A 23,055-nucleotide genomic window follows, 5' to 3' on the forward strand; every position below is an offset into this window, starting at 1 on the left:
AACACAGTTTTTTCATATTTTTACACTCGAATAAGGAAGGTGAAACTCAATTGGTACTGCTCTTCTGAATTAATCGAAAAAATCACACTAGGATCAATTCATAAGAAAGTTTAGAGGAATCACAGACAGTCCTGTTTAAAATCTAAATTCTTAAACAGAATTTTTTCTAATGCAATTTAAGAAAAATTCTGAAGTTTTAGAAATAATGAGAGAGTAGAAGAAGCTTTGTCAAATGAAGGGAAAATGTCTTCTACTTATAGGGTTTTGACAGGGGTAAAAACATGATTTAGTAGGGAAAAATGGTAATATTTCTATCTAATGGTTAGAAAAAAAAAGGTTTGTAATTGTTGAAAATAATATTTTGCAACTGCTTACCTAAATTTGTAATACTAACCTTTGCAATTTCAAACATCCCAACATGTAGAGCTTTCCTCCTCTTTACCTGAACCAAAGAAGAAAAAACGCATACGTATATAGTATAAGTCAAGGAAAGGAAACTAAAGAAGAATTGGATCGATTCTTCCGTAACTCGAAGCTACCATGAACAATTAACTAGCCATATCACTCATTTTGAAGGAACAAGTAATCCCACATTGTTTAAGCATTGGGAGCATTTTAGCAAGGGCAATTCCATTTGTAGTAATAGCCAATGTCTTAAGCCCTTTCAAACTCGATAAACTGAAGCAAATATCATGAATATCTTGCCTTACAGTGGGATCACCGCCGGTGGGACGGATCATGGTAATGGCAAGCTAGTCTTAATCGTTAGATTTTCACATCACAACATGAATGAAAGAAAAAGAATGTACTTAGGCTTACTAGACCAATTTCAAAGGGGATATACAACCTCAGCAAGTCTAAAGAGCAAAAGCATTCCTTTTAGTTTCCGAGCAGTTAAACACCTCCATTTGTCATCGTCATCTCCAAAAATTTATAACTTTCTAGAGATTATCATTTTATAGTCAATCTCCAAAAACGATTAGATTAGTGATTATGAGACGAAATCTTAGAACATCTGTACATTATATGATATTAGGGACATTTGATATTTTCGTCTCTCCTAAAAGTCCTTAATTTTGTAGTGTTACTGGCACCATGTTATGTTTTGCTTTGATATTCTGCAAAAGTGAAGGTTGGAACTGTGTTAGTGGCAGGGATAAAATTAAAAAAATGTTTTTTTTAAGGGCTAAAATTAAAATTTTCTATTGAAATGACTCAGATTCAATTTTTAACTTTTGAGAATGACCAAAATACAGTTTTTTTTTAAAAAATAACAAAAAAAGCTAAAATGGATTAAATTAAATTATTAATATTTGAGAAGGACTAAGTTGCAATTGTACCACTTAACAAGGGGAGGCAAGGCCTAGCTTGCACCCTGGCTATACCTCAGATACTTCAGGATTTTGGTACTAGTGTTTCACTTGCACTCTTGTTTTCGATCGGTTTTGCCTCACTTTGGTCACACATTCATTCTTGATATGTTTTGCTTAATGTTCCTTTTATGTTGGTATCATTTGTTCCCCTTTCTCTGCTTAACTTTGAATTTTGATTTTAGAATTTTATTTTTGAAATTTATGATTCTTAATTTGCATTTAACTTTAAATAAAAATTGTGTTTTATTTGTAAGATTTTAAATTCAACATTCAATAATAAAAAATAAATATAATATAAATAGTCAAACGCATTAAAATTTACATAAAACAAATTATAAAATAAATAGATAATTATTTTATAAAAAAATTAATTTCACAATTGAGATTGAGATTTATTACGTGTTTTTAAGTTGTATTTAAAAAATTAAAAAATTAAAATATATGATAAAATCTTGTGTTATATCAAATAATTATGACAAAATTATGGGAGTGATAGCCATACATTGACACTTTCGACCTAACATACAACAAAAGATAATAAATTAACGTACGAAATATTGTACAAGTATATAACATGTAGAACTTGATTTATTAAATTGAGAAATAACTTTCATAAATTACTAAATATAGATGATAATTTTTTCTTTTATCTAAATGAGTAAAATAACTATTCAGTTTATCATCTTCAACAAGCCATTGAGGAAATAAAAGAACATCCCAGCGTGATCATACAGCTCAATTCTTCTTGCGTTTGACAAAGGCTTCCATGATGGTAAACTAATTTTGAAAAAAGGGATACAAGAGAAATTTGGTCATTCATTCATGCTCTCTACAATTTTCTGCATTTACATTGAATGTGCAAATCAATTGCTTTGCAGTGCAGCATACTTCTGCCCCACTAAGCCCATATATTTACCAATGGCAATGAAATCTGGTTTACCCTGTCATATATACATGTTTCTTTACGATCTTACTTCTACAACATCGCCATCTTTGAGCTCTGTGCTAGGCAATACCAGTTGACCATTAACTAGAACTAGCTTTCCCTCAAGCCCTGCTCTTCTTGCAGCATCTGCAGCAGTGCTGCCAGTTCTCAGTCTCATTATGTCACCATGAGGCCAACATATAATAACTACTTCCCCAAGAACAACCGAATCTGCGTGGTTTCTTGATTTTGCGCCACCATCTTGTCTTCCAAAACTTGATTCCGACCGTAGTTTCTCTTCCCATTGAAGCATGGTCCTTAACAATCGTACCTGTATAATTAAAGTCAGAACTCAGTACATTTCATTTTAATTAGAGGTGAACCGTTCAGGAAAAAAAATACTACCCCATTGCCACATGATTGCGTTTAGAGAAAAATAGTTTGTATTGTATAAGTGTAAGAAAGGGGAAGCAATACAAAATAAGAGGATCTTAGAATCACTCAAGTGGTAAAAGAAATTAAAATGTATGCATGATTTGAGTAGTTAAATAGTTGAATACAGGTCCATATTGACGGTCTTAGGTTCAAGTCCCAAACAAATGGAGTTCTAGGTCCCATAGCTAACAAATCAAATTAAAATAAAAAAGCTTATTAGTACGTCTTGCTAGAACTAGGAAAATTCGATCAATTGATAGTAGAAATCACAAACACCAGTTCTATATTAGCAATGCTGTAAAGGATAAGGTTAACGAGAAAAGGAAAATAAATATACGATCAGGGAAAAAGAAATTAAATAATTCTGAATGCAAATTCATGGATATAAACATTTATTCAACTGCAATTACATGCTTTGAAACTGGAAGTCATACTTCAACAACTGAAAAATGTCTTTATAAATGTTATTGCAACCTAACCTTGCGGTTGATGCTAGCTTCAATTGAATTGGAAGCAACATAATCTAGGTTGGGCCTTAATTCAATAGATTCAACTGGTTTGCCCTCAAATACAGCAGACATAACAGTCCAATATTCAGATTCTTCTTGAGCAGTCAAATCAATCACTTGAACAAAGGTCGGCAAAAGACGTTCGAATTGGTCTTGCTGCATAGAAATAATTTTAATGAGGTAAGCAAATCTTCTCACAGTAGACCAATATACTGATCAGTTAAAGTTGAATTGCCAATACAGGAGAGCTGGAAGAAGCAAAAGCTCACTGATGTGCAAAGTTCTTAATGGTTTATTAAATATGTTTGCTGTTGAAATTTTTGAGGTGCTCACAAGACAAGGGACGTGCCATTGATACAAACATTCAAAAATGGAAACGAAGAGAAGCAGGTGAGAAGAAGAAAAGAGAAATAAAATCAGGTAATAAAAACTTGTTCACTTTCTTCAATAAAGTCTCAAATGACTACCCAAAAACAGATTTTAAAGTTCTTGGATTCTAGATTGCGCCATTTCCTTATTCCAGAGTCTATGGAATTTTCAAATACCTCATCCAAATTGCAAAAACACACTAAGCATTATAAAAAATTGAAGACATTTATTTTCCTCAATAAGTGCTTGCAAGATGTACCTTATGGTATATTCCGTCCCTACAAAGTGTATATTTCTCAAGGCAAGTACACCAATCCCCATGTCCTGGTTCACACCACCACTCATCCGAAACCTGGTAAGCCAAAGTTGATATCAGCAAAGCAAGTTAGTAGTTTTAAAAGTTAACAAGTCATCCCACTTTCGATTATTCGACTATCAGAACATGAAAGCCTATCAAAGCTCAAGGCATTCTGAAGATTTAGATTTTAGAGGCCTAAAGTTACTGTGTTGTTCATATACTCTAAAATCTTAGTCATCATTCAATACCACATCATTTTGCACATAACACCAGCTTTTCAGCTCCACTAAGAACTAAAAAATTCTAGCAGAATACAACTTGCGAGGTTCTCCTCTTAAGTCATTTCAAAGATGGATTTTCAACAGCCTGGTTTTCTTTTAAATAAAAGCAGCAAGATCAAGCCCAACTTTGTATCAATAGATGAAGAAACCTTATTTATCTCCCAGCCATCTCTCATTGGAAACAGCAGAGTGATACATGGGACCCATTCTGTGACATATGTCTGATGATTGAGTTTACCTCTGGGAAGTGATTATAGCATTATCCATTGCAATGCACTTGACTGAAAACAAAGATAAGCAGCGAAGCAAAGCACCTTTTTGTATAACCTAGCGTAAGCTTCCCATCGCTTTATTTGGAAAGAAGACCTTCTGTCAGCTACTGCTTCAGAAGCAGCCAATCCGAAGCTCACAGCAACAAGCAACTCTCTACCCTCCTTATCTACTCTGTGGATGCAATTTCAAGCACCAATTTATTAAATGTGAAGATTAGCAGGTACAAACAATAAAACATTAGGTATAGAGTTATAACATACTTGATAATAACTGCAGCAAGTAGGTTACTTCCTTCCACTCTGAGGACTGGATGTCCCACTTTCAGGGAGCTATACCTCTGAAACGACTCATAGTCCATGGAATTTTGATCATCCAGATCTTCAGGGAGATAGGATGATTCTTCTATTTCAGATTCATCCAAGACGCTTATGGAAGGTAAATCATTTCCAGTTTCTTTATAAAGCCAGTGGGCAGCAAGTCCATGTTCAGCATATTCATGCATTCTCTGAGAAATTTTAGCACTACTATTAGATAATTGAATCTCAATCTCACTCAAGTGTGACATCAAATAAACCTGGAATAAGTTCTGAACCTGTGTACGGATCTGAACTTCCAAAGGTGAGGCATCAGGACCTTGTACTGCAGTGTGCAAAGACTGCATTTGGCAATGGAAAATTTGTCAGAAATGAGACCCAAAATATAGGCAGGAAATATATTTTGCTTTATACTCCAAGCATGTGAAGAGCTCTTCTTGCAATTTCACTTTGATTGATTTAAAAACAAAAAAGTACAATCTAGTCATTGTTGTTTCATAATTACACATCAGGCATTGCATTATGTTGATTAAGTCAATTAATTATGCTTGAGTAGAAAATTTGTTTCTTGCAAGATAAAGACTTTTAAATCGAATGATTGGTAGATAAACTGTTTCCATGCTCCTATTTTAACTTTGAGAAAATAAGAAGGATTTACAGCTTAATCAACTCTAAGAATCTAAGTTAAAATTTTACACTGCTTCTTGGTGCAAAATTGATGTTAACGAACCATCCAAAGCACAATTCATCTTTGAAACGTTCTTCAACTCACTTTAAGAGACTAAATAAGACTGTATTAGTTCTCACAGCAACTTTACAGCTACCACCTAGAATGGAGTATCAAAAGGCAGAAACTTGATACATACATTAATTGTCATAAGATGTGAAGCTTGTTAAATACATGTTTGGCCTTATATCTGTGGAGGACTATGTTGATATATTCATTTCTTCAAAAATCTATGAACATTTGCAAATTATTACCTGATAGCCACTGGGTTTTGGATTAACAATGTAATCATCAAATTCACCATCAATTGGAGTCCAAAATCTGCAGATAAAGGATAGTTCGACTCTTATTTCTTTAAGAAAACGACATCATCATTGAGAAATATGGTTTATGAATATGTTAAAACTGAGAACTTCTACATTTGTATAAATACTGCTACAATAAGCCAAAGAAATTATCCACAAACATAAACTATATAATGTTTTTTCTACTATATATATCTTTCGATAAAACCATGACATAAAAACTAAAAGTAGTCTATGTTTGTTAAAGATATGTGACCCAAATTCTTGTTAAATAAAAATACAAGTGGCAAGATAGGGGGATCTCCGGCCCCCACATCCCAATACGATACAGGCTGCACAAGTGAAATTCATATAGAAGTATGCTTTCTCTATTTGATGTTAATTAGAATAAGGTGTTTTAAACTTACTGCATTACTCCTATTTGACTTTGATTAGAATAAGTTTTACAAATATAAATAGACCTAGTCGAATCTGTGTGTTCTATTTTTCCCTCTTTTCTTGCAATTATTGACATTCTTTTTTTTACAATGCTAATTATTGAAAAAATTTTTATTAAATAAAATAGAACCAAATAAACACATTGAAATACCTATGTACAATGTTGAGAAGACTGTAGCAACATTGAACTGCCGGACCATGTAGGGTTCCATTCTTGTCTCCAACAACTACCCTCAGTGCACGTGCATCATATATTTTATTGATGCCGACATCTTTCCTTTTCATCTACAGGAAGACGAAAAAACAAACTAAACATGGGCAGCTATTATAAAGGGATTTCTGAACCAGAATTCAGCTCAGACTGCTTGCTGATTTTTACTAAAAGATTTTAGAATCACATTTTAAACTAAGCTTTGACTACATATGATTCTAACAATACCCTTAAGCACTGTTATATCATTTTACAATTAAGAAACAAAGAATCCAAAAGTCAATACAAATACCTTAATTGTTACTCATACCTTGCTGTAGATACTATACAAACTTTTTAATCGGCTGGACAAAGTAACCTCCATCCCTGGGACATAACTGCAACGCAAAAGAGCAGTATGAGAAAGCATGTAGAAGAAATGACCAAACTAATAATAGTTGCTCCTAGATACACAGGAATTAAAACTAATAAATAAACCAAAATAGTTTTGTTAGAAAAAAGTAGGAACAGATTATAAGACAAGCAAAACATACGAAATTGATATGAATAACTCCCTTTCAAGTGCCTCCTCACAAACAACAAGAGATGCTAGAGCAATTCCAGCATCCTGCACAACCTTTGGTTTTGGTTCCATCTCTGAACTTTTCGCGAGATTATTAAGAAAGTTAAGCCGCTTTCTACGATCCAATAAGATGTCAAAAGGAACCACTGCTTCCAAAAGATCCTGCATGCATAAAACAACTGGAACTAATTACTTATAATTAAGGTCCCAATTTTACATTACATCACTTGCTTCTCTTCCTACTGACTCAACCCCCTCCAACGGTCCAACACTTTTTCTTCAGCATTGAAGCTTCCAGACGAGCATACATGCTGTGAGAATAATTATTACAAACATTAAAAAAAAAAACTGAATTTGGAGCCAGCCAATGCATCTCAGCTGTAGGAAATAAAGACTGTCTGGTACTTTTTGAAAGGAAAATTCCTCAAAATTAATATATTGCAATGATATAACGAGTATGAAACATTAGAAGTTCAGATCCTCAAGTACGACCTTTTAATTTCGGGTTTCTCAAATTCATCTCCTATTTGTTTCTCAAATTTTATATTGTATTAAACAAAAGGTTTCCAATATAGTCAAGGAAGAGTATGAATCTTGTGCAGATTATCTGGTAAAGCACAGACAAAAAATCTGACAAAAAATTAAACTATAAAATGCAACACTCACAAGAATTTGACAAGCCTAGTTTGGCCAGAAATTCTTGACAACAGCTAATAAACCACCACATGTTCTTTGCTAAAGAATCGAAGCAAACTATGATGTTCACTAATCAATATAGATGTAAACTGAGATATCTTTTGAAGATTACATGCTGAAGGTGGCCAGCGGCAGCACATATTAAATATTTTCACACTGTCAAAGGTTCACTGAGAATAACACTAGTATTTAGTATATAAAATGAAGGCTAAAATGACCATGTTTTTCTTTCTTTTTCCATTTTCTGGCAGGAAGGAAAACAACATTATACATTAAAAACCGTCTATCAATGGGTAATTATTAAGATTGGCACAATAATATATCGAAGCAAGCTTTTAGCCAACAACAGAGAGTTTAGAGAGCATGCTGACACAGCACATGGTTACCTTTATGCTAGTTATATCTTCATCATGCATAGGAGCTTCATCCTCATGCACTGAATCATTTCCCTGCATGGAGGACCAACTTCCTTTCACAGATATTCGTCTAGGACATGTTCCTTTATTGCTGGGACTCCACATTGAAGCCAGATCAGCTCGTAGCTTTCTAAATATTTGAGGCTGCACCATATTGATTACAAAATTTATTGAAATACATAATCCAAAAGACTTCCCATTTTTAGAAGAATTGAACTTAAATAGAGAAAAGGGTCCTAATTCTAATTGGGAAAATAGTTCCCTTATTCTAATAAACTACTAAAATATAAAAGAAAATAGTTTCCTTATTCTAATAAACTACTAAAAGATAAAATAAAAATATTCTTAGAATATGAATAAAACTTATCTACCTAAATAAGATTTATCTACCTAAATAAATTTAAAATATATACATATTTCAACACCCTCCCTCAAGTTGGTGCATATATATCAATCATGCTCAACTTGCTTACAAGAAAATCAAAGTTTGTCTTAGAGAGTCCTTTGGTGAGTATGTCAGCAATCTGTTGTTTTGAAGGAACAAACGGCATGCACACTTGGCCTTCTTCAATCTTCTCCTTGATAAAGTGTCTATCAATCTCAACATGTTTAGTTCTGTCATGTTGGACTGGGTTGTGAGCAATACTAATGGCAGCTTTGCTATCACAGTACAACTTCATTGGTGAAGTTATTGGTTTCCTCAGCTCTTCCATAATTCTTTTTAACCACATCATTTCACAAATTCCTTGAGCCATTGATCTAAACTCAGCCTCTGCACTACTTCTTGCTACAACACTTTGTTTTTTGCTTCGCCAAGTCACAAGGTTTCCCCAAACAAATGTACAGTATCCTGATGTAGATCTTCTATCTGTTATTGAGCCTGCCCAATCTGCATCTGTATAAGCTTCAATTCCTCTTTGTTCGGATTTCTTGAAGAATAAGCCATTTCCCGGTGAACTCTTCAAGTATCTTAGAATTCGAAACACTGCTTCTTCATGTTCCTCCATTGGGGAGTGCATAAATTGACTCACTAAGCTCACTGCAAAAGCTATGTCTGGCCTTGTATGTGATAAGTAAATTAACTTACCAACTAATCTTTGGTACTGCCCTTTATCAACTAATCGACCTTCTTTATTTCCGAATTTTACATTTGGATCAATTGGTGTGTCAGCTGGGCGGCAACCACTCATCCCAGCCTCTTTTAAAAGATCAATCACATATTTTTTCTGAGAGACCACAAGACCCTTCTTTGATCGAGCAACTTCCATTCCAAGAAAGTATTTCAATGGACCCAAGTCTTTAATCTCAAACTGCAATGCTAGATGCTCCTTGAGACGCCTTATTTCATCCATATCATCTCCTGTAAGAATGATATCATCGACATAAACTATAATAACTGCTATTCTACCTTTTTGTGAATGTCGATAGAACATTGTGTGATCAGCTTGCCCTTGTGAGTAACCTTGTTTTTTAAAAACTTGACTGAATCGTTCAAACCAAGCTCGAGGAGACTGCTTCAGACCATACAAAGATTTCTTGAGTTTACATACTCGAGTTCCAAATTTTTCTTCAAAACCTGGAGGAGGATCCATGTAAGCTTCTTCTTCAAGTTTTCCATTTAGGAAAGCATTCTTCACATCTAACTACTGTAAAGACCAATCAAGATTAACAGCAATTGATAAAAGAACTCTAACGGAATTTAATTTGGCCACTAGAGCAAACGTTTCAAGATAATCTATCCCGTATGTTTGAGTGTACCCTTTAGCCACCAACCGAGCTTTGTATCTATCTAAAGATCCATCTAGTTTGAATTTGGTTGTGAACACCCATTTATAGCCCACTATTTTTTTTCCTACAGGTAATTCATTGTTTCCCATGTACCTGTTTTTTCAAGAGCGTGCATCTCCTCTAAAATAGCCTCCTTCCACTCAGGAACCTGTAAAGCATCTTTCACTTTGTTGGGTATTTGTATAGTATCGAGATACGAAACAAAGGTTGAGAATGTTTAAGACAAGGCTTTATAGGATACAAAGTTAGACATGGGATATTTGACAATATTTCTAACACCTTTTCTTTTGGCAATTGGAATATCTAAATCAAAAAATTCATTGACTGGATTATGAGTTTTACCTGGACTTTTGACAGGATCTTGCGGGTCGGATTCTTGGTGATGAATCTGGTGAATTCCGCTTTCTTGAATTCGATTTCTTCTTGAATAAACAATTAACTCCTTTGTTTGTTTTTTATTCTCATGATTAGACTCTACACCTTCATCCTCCTTTTCATTAACATTAACATCATTAATTTCTGTGTTAATTATAAATTCGCCTTCCCCATTATTAGAATCCCTATGTTGTATATTCCTAATCTTTTCTTGATCAATTATAGAATCTTCCTTAGTATAATTCTCTCCCTGAAGATTAGAATCAAAATAAGATTGTGTTTCAACAAATGTGACATCCATGGTAATAATAATCTTCCTATCAATTGGATCATAACATTTGTAACTCTTTTTAGTAGAAGCATAACCAACAAAGACACATTTTTTTGCTCTAGGATCTAGTTTACCTTGGTTGTGAAGATGAACAAAAACACTACACCCAAAAACTCGGAGGAATAAATCTATGATCAATTTAGAGTTAGGAAAATTATCTTTAAAGAGACTAAAAGGAGTTCTATAGTTTAGAGTTTTACTAGGCATTCTATTAATAAGATATGTAGCTGTTAACAAGGCTTCGCCCCAAAGATAACGTGGTACCTGACTAGTGAACATCAAGGCTCTAGTTACTTCCAAAAGATGTCGGTTTTTTCTTTCTGCAATCCCATTTTGTTGTGGTGTATTTGTACAAGAACTTTGGTGGACTATTCCATGTTTGGTTAAGAAAACACCTAATTGGTCGCTAAAAAATTCCCCACCATTGTCAGTCCGAAATACTTCTATTTTCACACCAAATTGTGTTTTCACCATAGCATAAAAAGACTGAAACACATTTTTAACTTCAGACTTATCTTTTAATAAAAACACCCAACAAAGTCGAGTATGATCATCAATAAAAGTGACAAACCAACGTTTTCCTGAAAAGGTCGAGACTCTTGAAGGTCCCTAAACATCACTATGAATTAACGAAAAAGGTTTGGAGGCTTTATATTTTTGAGGTGGAAAGAATGACCAATGATGTTTAGCCAATTCACAAAATTCACAATGATATGAAGAAGAACTTTTATTTTTAAAAAGATTAGGTAACAAATATCTTAAATAGTAAAAATTAGGATGTCCAAGCCTATAATGCCAAATCATAACCTTATCAGAAACAGAATTTAAACATAAAGTAGTTGTTGGTTGACTTAGATTGTCGTCTTCAAGAAAGTAAATTCCACCAAATTCTTTAGCATTGCCAATCATCCTCCCCGAGACCATGTCCTGAAACTTACACATAGAGGAGTCAAATATAACATGCCAATTTGAGGACTAGGATAATTTACTGACCGATATGAGATTACAAGCTAGATTTGGCACATGTAAAACATCATGTAAAACCAAGGAAGATGAAATTCTAACAGTGCCTTTCCCGGCTATTGCCGAGAAGGACCCATCTGCTACTTTGATCTTTTTGTTTCCTGCGCAAGGTGTGTAAGTTGAAAAAAGAAAATGACTACTAGTCATGTGATCACTAGCTCCAGAATCAACGATCCATGTGTTTGTTTTACAAGGCTTGGCACTGAAAAAAACAGAAAAATCAATACCTGATTGGGCAAAAGAGGAAGAAGGATTATTGGATGAGTTAGGAATTGAAGAATTCATCCGAAATTGTGGTGATTGAAAAAACTTGTGTAGATGCTCTAATTGTTCCTTAGTGAATGGAGACCCTTCCAGAGAACTTTGGCCCTTATAATTTCCATTAGTTGTTTGGAAAGCTCTGATATCCCCTAATTGTGAACCACGACCATTGCAACTCTTTTTCCTTCCATTTGTCGGTTTCCCATGGAGCTTTCAACACGTTTCTTGAGTGTGCCAATATTTTTTGCAGTGATCGCACCAAGGTTTTTTCTTATCTCTAGTGAAGGCTGTTTTAACCATGATGTTACTAGAGATTTTAACCTAGCTCAGATGCCATGAAAGTTTTCAAGAGAGCTTTTAATAAAACTGTTCTATATTATTAATTGAAGAATTGAACTTAAATAGAGAAAAAGGTCCTAATCCTAATTGGTAAAATAGTTCCCTTATTCTAATAAACTACTCAAATATAAAAGAAAATAGTTCTCTTATTCTAATAAACTACTAAAAGATAAAATAAAAATATTCTTAGAATATGAATAAAACTTATCTACCTAAATAAGATTTATCTACCTAAATAAGATTTATCTACCTAAATAAATTTAAAATATATACATATTTCAACATCTTTATCCTTGACAATCTTAATCACACTATATGCAATATGGTTAATGGCGCGTTCATCCTAAGTGTGTTGATAACATGGACCTAAAAGTCAATGCAAACTATTGCTGTTACTGCATGGATCTAAAAAGGCAATAAGAAGGCTATCTAACACAACTGTCGAGTACAATGTACTGCAGTTCCATATAGCAATGCCTGATCATGAAAGTAGAATCCATTAACTCATGCTATAATTGATTTTAAACTGTTTTAAGTGTTAGGACCCAAATTTTAAGTATTCAATAAATACGTTCTTTTCTATTTTTTGACTATAATCGGGAAAAGAGAAATACATTTCTCTTAGAGAAAAAAAATCAAGTGAAGCTTTCATGATTGAAATGTGCCAATTTAAAAATTCATGCATGATATATGCATCCCACTTTCACATAAATTAGTTTAGATTTACTATAGTACTTCAACAAAAACAAGAGAGAAAAAGAAAAGAGAAAGAAGGCTCTAATGTTTAGGAGATCATAAATATAATACCACAAAATTGAGAAAAAAAAAAAAAGAAGAAGAAGAAGAGAGAAAGAAGGTTGTAATATCACGGTAAACATTCAACCTAAACCCAGTTGGAAATAAGTAGACAGACCAACTTGAAAGGCCAAACTAAACCCTAAACTTGAACATAATATCACTTAAAACTAACATTACAAAATACATCAAGCATGCCTGAATGAAATATAAGTGCCAGTCTAACAGAATAAATCATGCTCAACCTACATGACGAATGGAGTACAAGATTAAGGACTAAATCTGCAACGTAATATCATGAAGTGCAATGAACATTTTAATAATATTAAGACTGAGCTCCCACTTCTACCAGGAACTGAAATGGCAGCTCTATACCTGAAGAACTGCAAAACATAGATCTTCCAGCTCCGCCTTCAATGCCCACAGACCCAATCTGGAAGCTAGGGAACACCAAACAAGTAAGGTTTCTTGTGCAACAGCTTGAGCCTTAGCTAGTGGCAGGGCATAACTGTAAAGAATGATCACATCTTTGAGTGCACTTCATACAACGATACCATGAAGATTAACCTTAAAAACATTCAAGAATTATAGCACCAAAGATTTTGTTATAAATATCCCAGAAGTTCATATACTGTGGAACAATCTCCTTGTATTTGTTCATAGGATGGATAAATAGTGTCCAAGCTGCAAGATTTGTAAAGGGCTTTACAATTTTAAATCCAAAAGATTCGAAAAACAGTTCTTTTTCTTAATTTCTATGAATTAGTTTTCTTGATACATGGGACGGCAGATTTAAAACTTCCTTGACCCTCCTTGGGAGGGTTAATGACAACTAGACCAATTTTAGTTGCTTTTTCCAAATGAACTAGATAATTTTAAAAATAGAAATCTGTTCTCATCTTATGATAAATCAGATAGGTAAATTTAAGAGACATTACATTGTTCTCATATTGTGAAGACGGTCCGCCAGTTTGATAAGCACCACCCTTGGATCATCAACCATTCCCAAGAGCATGACACGTAGATTATTAGCCTTAGACCCAAAAGAAAACAATACAAAAATCAGAAAACAACAGCCTCTAATGCTTGTTAAGTACAACTTAATTTTTTCATTTTTCTATGGCCATATATTATAGTTTCCTACCCAGCTAGTTCTTTAAGCGCATACCATCCCCATCCATAAACACAGATAATTCTTGAAGATGACCACAAGAGCAAGCAGAGCGCTTTGAACCATAACAGAAATTGACACTTCCTTAGAGGACTCCACACAATTGCTCCCAAGACCCTTATGAGATATCACAGTTACGTGTAAGTATTATCACTTAGATCCTTGCAATATGCGTTTGTACATTTTCCTACTTTTGTTTCAATTTCCCTTATCTATTAATATTTACGTTTTGACCACTTCTTTTAAGTGTAAAACTATGGTTTTTAAGTTCAGCGCATGTCAGAGAAAGCACTCAAAACCATTTCAACTGACCTCCCAACAAAAACAACTAACTTATACATTGAATATACAATTTAGTCATATCAAAATACTCAGCTGATGTTTTACCTTATTGTAATGTGCAGCCATATAAATCATGAAGTTTCACCTAAGGTTTAGATTATAAATCAGTTTGTAAAACATTACATTTATCTGTTATAGTGGAGATTCTCCAACCACATACCTCTTCATGACTAAGGGTACTCTGGTTAACATTTATCCTTCGATGTCTCCGTAGAAGCTGCAAACGATATATTAATCGCATGACTGTCTATATAGTGGAAGGCATTAAATATTACAATCTGAGGATCCAAAAAACAAAAGCACGATCATGATATTGCACCACACAGGCGTCAGGCAATTGTAGCAACACGGGAAAAAAAAGCAAAGATGGCAAATGTTAACTAAGGTAGCTGGAAAAACAATAAGAAGAAAGGACAAGAATTCATATTTTCATACTTTCTAAAACTGACAGCAAGATCGTTATGGTTTCCCATCATTGCTATCAATTGATGAGGCATATCTTTCATGTACATAACATATCAGGTATCAGAAGTAAAATCCCTTCTGCATTTTGTAGTAAGGCAAATGAAATAAATAAGAATTACTTTGAAAGAAGAAGTTGTTTCCCGATAGTTTATCCGATTTCCAATTGAAAAAAAAAAAAGATCTAATGGAAGAAAAACATGCCTAAGAAATGCTTTTGTTTTATGGAGTTTATAATATAGTCAAAGGTTGATCAACACATCCTAGGAATTTCTGGTGAATACCATCTCAATTCCAGAAATCGTTATTTTCCAACAATTCATTTTTCAATTAAAAATGAGTTATAAGTGAACTGATTAGTTGCTGGATCTTATACATGTCAACATAAGCATACTTTATGATAAATATTTAACACAACCATCACTAAGGTACTTATTTTCTTCTCGTATTCTTGTCTTTCTACTTTAATTTTTCCTTTCCAGTTTAAAACATGCTGTTAATTATAAAATTGTAAGTTAATACAATGGAAAAATTCTATTATGACCCCTCCAAAAAATTGTCTCATATTAATACTGACTCATGGATTATTGATTCTGGTGCGAATAGATACATGATAGGTTTCTCTAAAAGTTTTTTAAACTACTTCCAAAGTCAAACAAAAGAAAGTGTTAGGATAGCTGATAGGGCTTTTACTCCTGTAACTGGATCAGGTTCTGTCAACTGTACACCCAATATTAAACTATCCTCTGTACTACATGTTCCTCATTTTCCAGTTAACATTTTATTTGTTAGTGCCATCACAAATACCTTAAACTGCAAAATTTAGTTTTTTTTCTGATAATTGTGTATTCCAGGACCTTCAAACAGGGAAGAAGATTGACAATGGTAGATTGCATGATGGCTTATATATGTTGGAGAGCAGTAGTGAATCTGTTCAAGCCTTTTTGTAAGTAATAAGATTATCAACCAATAAATAATGAAGTGGCATAAGCAGTTAGGACACCCATCATTTTTTTGTTATGGAAAAGTTATATTCCAAATTATTTTCAAAGACTCGGTTTGATTCATTATTTTGTGAAGCTTGTGAGTTTGTTAAACACACTAAAAAATTCTCTTATCATTTGAGAAATAATAGAAGTAATGCTCCTTTTATGACTATTAATTCTGATGTATGGGGCCCAACTCGACATACGCCATTATTTGGTAATCGGTGGCTTGTTACTTTTATTGATTGTTGCACTAGGATGACTTGGGTGTATTTGCTAAAATTGAAAAATAATGTGTCTACATGCTTCCGACCTTTTCATAAAATGGTGTGTACTCAATTTGATGCGGCTAAGATACAATTTTTTAGAACTGACAATGGTACAGAGTATAATTTTGATACCTATTTGGAGTTTTATGGGATAATCCGTCAAACAACTTGTTCCGATACTAGTTCACAGAATGGGGTTGCTGAAAGGAAAAACAAGCGTTTGCTAGAAGTTGCCAGAATTCTTATGTTTTCCATGAACCTTCCAAAATCATTATTTGGTGGGGGGGGGGGGGGGCACAATTCTTGTAGCCGCCTACCTTTATTAATAGAATGTCACTCAGAACCCTTAATGTCAACAGTCCCTTGGAAATTTTATAAGGTAAAAATAATTATACTATTTCTCCCAGGATATTTGGATGTGTCTATTATGTCCATGATCGAAAAACAGGAAATTAGATCCACGAGCCCTTAAATGCGTGTTCATTGGGTATTCTCTAACACAGAAAGGTTACAAGTGTTATCATCCTCCTTCACGAAGAACTTTCCTTAGTATGGATGTTACATTCAGAGAAACTGAGCCCTATTATGGTACAACTCAATCACCTCTTCAGGTGGAGAACAATGAGAGAGAATAAGTGATACTTGACTCAGTAATTATTGAAAACCTTATTCTAGAAAACACCATTGTACAAGAGGAAGCTATTGTTCAGGGGGAGACTATTGTTCCAGAAAACATCATTATTCAAGGGGAATTGATCAGGGGGAGACTACTATTCAAAAGGAGATTGCTGGACGTTTGGACATACCAGATTTAAAGAAGTATTCAAGAAGGCTTAGAACAAAAGAAGCCATCATGCAACCTACTATGTGCCACGAATCTTCCTCTTCTTGTGAGTTACCCCCTAATGATTTAGATAAATCAACTGCCCAAAGAAAAGGTGTTAGATCCTATACTAGACACCATATATCTAACTTTATCTCTTATGACTCATTGTCCCTTCCCTATAAAGCCTTTGTCTTGTCTTTGTCCTCTGTGTCTATTTCACAGGATTGACATGAAGCATTTGAATATCTCAAGTGGAAAGAAGTCATGGTTGAAGAAATGAAGGCACTAAAAAAGAATGAGACTTGGAAGCTAGTAACTCCTCCAGTAGACAAGAATTTGGTGGGATGCAAACGGGTATTTAATGTGAAACACAAGTTTGATGGTTCGATAGAAAGGTACAAAGCCAGATTGGTTGCTAAAGGCTTCACTCAAACTTATGGAGTAGACTATCAAGAGACGTTTGCCCCTGTTGCCAAAATGAACACCATCAGAATTTTGTTATCTTGTGCAACCATCCTTGATTGGAACCTACAACAATTTGATGTGAAGAATGCATTCCTACATGGAGACATAGAAGAGAAAGTATATATGGAGATTCCTCTTGGATTTGATAATGCAAAAACGCAAGGGAAAGTAAATAGATTGAAGAAAGTCTTGTATGGATTAAAACAATCTCCTAGAACATGGTTTGAAAGATTCTGCAAAGCTATGATCACTTTTGGTTAGCAACAAAGCAATTTTGATCATACCCTTTTTACGAAACATCACAAGGGTAAGATTACTCCTCTTATTGTATATGTTGATGACATAGTGATGACATGAGACGATGATGAAGAAATTATTCGACTGAAACAATGTTTGGCTCAAGAATTTAAAATAAAAAATCTAGGGAAGTTACAATATTTCTTGGGAATTGAAGTTGACAAATCAAAGAAATGAATCTTCATATCTCAAAGAAAATACATCTTAGACCTCTTGACTGAGACAGGAATGATGAGTTGCAAACTAGCAGAATCATCTACAGAAAGCAATCATAAGTTGCAAGCTGGAATAGGAGTCAGTGGATAAAAAATGATATCAAAGATTGGTTGGTAGACTAATTTATCTCTCACACACTAGACCTGACATAGCATATGCAGTTAGTTTGGTAAGTCAATTTATGCATGATCCTTGAGAGTCTCATATGCAGTCTGTCTTTCGCATTCTACGTTACCTAAAGTCTGTCCCAAGAAAAGGTCTCCTCTTTTCAAAACATGGTCATCTCCAGATAGAAGCTATTACAGATGCAGATTGAAATGGATCTCTGGATGATAGGAGGTCTACATCTGGATATTGCACACTTGTGGGAGGAAACTTAGTCACTTGAAGAAGCAAGAAGCAAAGTGTGGTTGCTCAGTCAAGTGCTGAGATAGAATACAGAGCCATAGCTCAAGGCGTTTGCGAGCTACTGTGGTTACTAAAAGTTATGGAGGAATTAAAGTTGTCAAATAAAGGAAAATTATCCTTATATTGTGACAACAAGGCTGCCATCAGTATAGCCCAGTACAACATGATCGAACAAAGCACATAGAAATTTATCGACATTTCATCAAAGAAAAGTTAACTGCCCGCATCTTAGGCTTAAGTCATGTAGCCACTGCATCAAAGAAAAGTTAACTGCCGACATCTTAGGCTTAAGTCATGTAGCCTCTGACAAGCAAATAGTTGATGTGTTCATCAAAGGACTTAACAACAGAAGCTATCATAATTTGGTTTGCAAATTGGGCATGTGTGACATCTATGCACCAACTTCAGGGGGAGTGTTGACGGCTTATCTCAGCTAATCTCATTACTGATTTTTAGGGATTAGATTAGCTTAAAATTAGGATTATTGATTTAATGTATTGATTATGTTTCCTTAGTTAGGCCTACTCTTTTAGTATAAATAGCCATGTAAATTTTTCTGTTGAAAATACAAGAGGAAATGATTCATACTATCAACATAATCCTACAGACAGAACAAACTAAAATGAACTTTACCTGATTTATATAACTTAATCTAGAAACACCCGCTACCAACCTTGCTACATCATCACCAAATTCTGCTTCTATACTGAACAAACGTTCACATGTATCATCAACCACATCATGTAATATCCCAGCCACAACTGTGTCAACAGCCTGCAGCAAACTTTCCAGCCTTAGTTAAGGAACTAACTGAAAGTGAAGCAAGTTTCTTAAGCAACCCCGAAACTCTTAAGTGTTACTTTTAGTAATCTTAAGTGCTACTTTTAGTAATAATAAGAAAGAATGCATTTTAGTAAACATAATGGCTGAAGATAAATACTGATTAAAACATCACAATGGCTATTGCTTTTACTGTAAGATGTTTTCCTAGCCAACAACACTAAGTAATACTTGTAATGGTTCCCTAACTTCTCTGGAAGAGAGTAATGATCATATTATACTGGTCTACGGCTACAAGTATAAAGATGGATCAATGAAAGAAAACACTAGGCTGATGTGCTGAAGAATGAGATAAATGCAACATGCATGCAGGGATGGAACCCGGATAAAACATTTGGGGGTCAACAAATATAAATTGAAATCACGGTTTGTCGTAGCCTTTTTGGCTCTCAATACATAATACTTGCAAGCCTAGAGTTTATTTTGACTTGAGAAAGTTCTTTTTTTTTTTTTAAGTTAATTGGGAAGGGTTTGAAACTTTTTTTTTTAACATGAAGCTTAAGCCATCTGTTCTTTTTTTTTTTAACAAGAATTCTTAAGTTGTTTAAATCTTGCAACTGGGCTTGGCTCTAATTGGGTCTAAGAAGTGGGTTGTGCTCGCCCCCACCATATATGTAGTGCCATCTCTGCATACATGCAATTTTTGTGAGTGCAAATAGCAGGCATATGGTAAGCTGATGGAAGATTATCAGAAGAAAAGCATAATAAAGACACGCATAATATAATAAACTTAATAGTAGTTGCTTATACAGTTTCATACTCGTAAGCCAGTTGATGGAACCAACATAGCTAAGATTCTTCCTGTGTGAATGCAATGCGATAAGTACGGGTCTCCTGTTTTCCTAAACTGCCCATTGTGAGCTCTTTTTGCAAATGCAATAGCTTTTTGCACCTGCCTTCACAAATTCAGTGTTTTAGTGGAAGAAGAGGACTATATGCAAGTCATACTCATAAGGCAACGAGACATGGCAAACCTTTGCCTCACTGAATATAGGATAGCCAGTCACATCAATTCCTTCCACTGTAAAAGAACCTGCACCACATTGATTGGCGTTGTTAACATGAAAATTGATAGCAGAAAATATGAAGAAAATGATCCAGTAAGAAGACAGTGAATGGTTTGACATCTAACAAGAAAAAGAAAGCAGGAGATTGTGATTGTAAACTGTAAAGAGGATAAATCATAGTCATGGTCTTGCTAATAAGCTACAATCAAGAATCAATAATTGGTGTAATAAGAAGGAACACAAGGTATCTAACGAAAACTATATCCTTTTCAATATGCTCAACTATGATTTCATAATTTTGAGAGGAATCAAAGGCAGAATCCTCTAGGCTCAAAATATGTAATACAAGACCTCAGGAAGAAGCTTAGAAATATGTAAAACATTTGTGACATATAGGTGCTAAAGAAAACAGATTTTAATGGTTTACATCCAAATAAGGTTCAATCAGACAAAAGCAATAATAGAAGGATAGAAACTTATTTGGAAAATTCAAGAAAGTACTTAGTATATGCACAATTGTAAGAACTAGAGAAGAAAAGGTATACACACAGACACACCCCAACAGGAGGCTTGAAAACACCGTTAAAATTAAGAAGACAAAAAGTAACATAGTCTGAGATAATGAGGAGGTTCTTAATAAGCCAATCGTGAAGAAAGTACACACTTAGTACTCCCTAATCTGGAACTGAAAAAAACCAACTTCTAGAGGATTGCCTAAAATTGAATGTAACAAAACTATTTCTAATATATAGAAGCACAAAATCAAGTAATATTGTAATATCCAGAACTGCATAAAATTCCAAAGCAAAAAGAAATGAAACAGAAGGGTACCTTGTTGCTCCTCCACTTTGGGCCACAAGAAGTCAACCTTAGTGGAAAGACAAGCCCCGGAGGCTATAGCAAAGGCAGTAACAGCTACTTGGGTAATCGCAGAAGAGACGGCCCCATGGATGGTGGCACCAGAGCCAGAGGCAGCGGCAGCAGCTATCGTGTTAAGGGAAGCAGAAACAGTGAATTTCTTGGGAATACATCTAAACTTAGTAGCAGTTTGGGGATAGAACTTGTGGAGAAAAATAGGGGAAGTTTTGTGGACAAGAAACATTGTCTTGGAATGGATTTGAGATTGGCATGAAGATGAAGATGAAGATGTAACAAAGGGCATGTTCAGGTAAAAAAAAAATCATGTCTGACATGATTCTTCTGTTTGTTGGCCTAGAGGGAGTTTGTTAGTTTTTATTTGTGTGGCTGGGATTCTTGGACTAGGCAAAAACGGTTGTTACCAAAGAAAAAAAAAATTCCTGGAAAATAGATGGCAATCCTAAAAACCTGGGGTAAACCCAATTTGCTCTCGTTGAGAGTCGAACTCAAGACCTCCCGCTTACTAAACGGGTGCTCTAACCAACTGAGCTACGAGAGCTTCTTAGTTTTATTTTTTTTAGAAATAGTTTTGGATTTAAAATTTTGAACCTTATTGTTAATTATTAGAGTTAATTGCACCACGCATCCTATAATTTTATTACAATTTGATCTTTAAAACATATTCTAATTATATCTCTAAATTATCGAGGTATATTAATAATGTCCCTCCATTATTAAAATCATTAATTACCCGTTTATTGACATGTAAAATCTTATTTGATATGGTTTAAAATGAAAATTTTAAAGAAAAATAAATATTGTGAAAAAATATGTAAAAATCTTGAGTTTGAGGTTTTTGAAGCTTTTACAAAAAAATTATCGTTCACTCTTTTTTTTCAATTTTACTTTATTCTTCATTTTAACTTTTAAAAGTTATGTGGTAACTTTTTACTATTCTTTAAATTTTAATTTTAAATTATACCCCATACAATTTAATATGTTATTTAATGGTTAAATTAACGATTTTAATAATAGAAGTACCTGATTGATATAACCTTAATAGTTTAGGATGTAATTAAGACATTTTGAAATTTGAGGACCAATTTAGAATGAAGATCATAGTTTGGATATATGTAGTACAATTAACTCTAATTATTGGTAATTTCACATTTTGTAGGACAATGAAAACAAAAGGGTCAAATTATTGAAAAATATTGATTTTGGGGGAAAAAAAAGAAAATAGGATGATTATTCGATTAATTAGAGAAATATATTATTTTTGCTTAATCGAATTCTATTGTGGCAAAAGCATGTCCCATAGGATGCACAGTAAAAATGTATTCTACGAGGCATGTTTTTGCCATGACAACATCCAACTCAATAAATATGACCACTGAATCTCCAATAATAAAAAAAAATGATAAAAATATTATTATTGCCCTTGTATATACCCAACCTTTATTTTTTTACAAATCATTTATCTCATCATCAAACCAATCTTCTAAATTAATTCTCCCACTTTCATTCTTTTACAAAATATTTATCCTTCAATTATCAATTTCATTTTCTAAATAAATATCAAAGTTTGTTTTCTTCTCTCAATTAATAATATATTGTCTTGGTTTGATTTCCACCATCAAAATTTTATCAAGTAATTTAAGGTAAGTTATGTTATTTCAAGTGTTATGTATTTTTAATATTAGATTAATTTAATTTTAGGTTGCTTATCTATTATTTTGTTATAATGAATTAAATGATATGTTAGAAAATTCTAAATTTTTTTATAATCTATATTGATATTTTAATAAATTATTAATTTATTACTTTGTCAAATATTTGTATAGTAATACATTTTTATTTTAAA

General features: G+C 33.7%; 1 protein-coding gene and 2 non-coding genes across 5 annotated transcripts; all 3 read right to left on the minus strand.

The window, feature by feature from the left end:
* Positions 1–802: 802 nt before the first annotated feature.
* Positions 803–954, minus strand: LOC121213009 (small nucleolar RNA snoR77). The gene has a single exon (XR_005908378.1). It is a non-coding gene; the product is annotated as a small nucleolar RNA snoR77 (small nucleolar RNA).
* Positions 955–2,169: 1,215 nt separating this feature from the next.
* Positions 2,170–21,614, minus strand: LOC107912963 (uncharacterized). 3 transcript variants are annotated; one of them, XM_016841366.2, is made up of 18 exons: positions 21,165–21,614; positions 20,301–20,359; positions 20,087–20,218; positions 19,120–19,260; positions 14,718–14,774; positions 13,983–14,077; positions 13,420–13,552; positions 8,103–8,276; positions 6,992–7,182; positions 6,769–6,835; positions 6,399–6,532; positions 5,759–5,825; positions 5,056–5,118; positions 4,724–4,968; positions 4,505–4,634; positions 3,871–3,963; positions 3,213–3,398; positions 2,170–2,629 (listed from the first exon to the last, which is right to left on the minus strand). In XM_016841366.2, exons 1-18 carry the CDS (start codon positions 21,493–21,495, stop codon positions 2,336–2,338), a joined length of 2,592 nt encoding a protein of 863 aa, XP_016696855.1. In that variant the 5' UTR covers positions 21,496–21,614; the 3' UTR covers positions 2,170–2,335. The 3 variants fall into 3 exon arrangements, with proteins under 3 accessions (XP_016696855.1, XP_040941342.1, XP_016696857.1); XM_041085408.1 differs by lacking the exon at positions 19,120–19,260 and having other exon boundaries at positions 21,165–21,582; XM_016841368.2 differs by lacking the exon at positions 21,165–21,614 and having other exon boundaries at positions 20,087–20,222; positions 20,301–20,361.
* Positions 21,615–21,676: 62 nt separating this feature from the next.
* TRNAT-AGU (transfer RNA threonine (anticodon AGU)) lies at positions 21,677–21,750 on the minus strand. Its single transcript has one exon. It is a non-coding gene; the product is annotated as a tRNA-Thr (tRNA).
* Between the last annotated feature and the right edge of the window lie 1,305 nt (positions 21,751–23,055).

Source organism: Gossypium hirsutum, chromosome A13 (assembly GCF_007990345.1).
Source record: "Gossypium hirsutum isolate 1008001.06 chromosome A13, Gossypium_hirsutum_v2.1, whole genome shotgun sequence".
Taxonomy (NCBI): domain Eukaryota; kingdom Viridiplantae; phylum Streptophyta; class Magnoliopsida; order Malvales; family Malvaceae; genus Gossypium; species Gossypium hirsutum.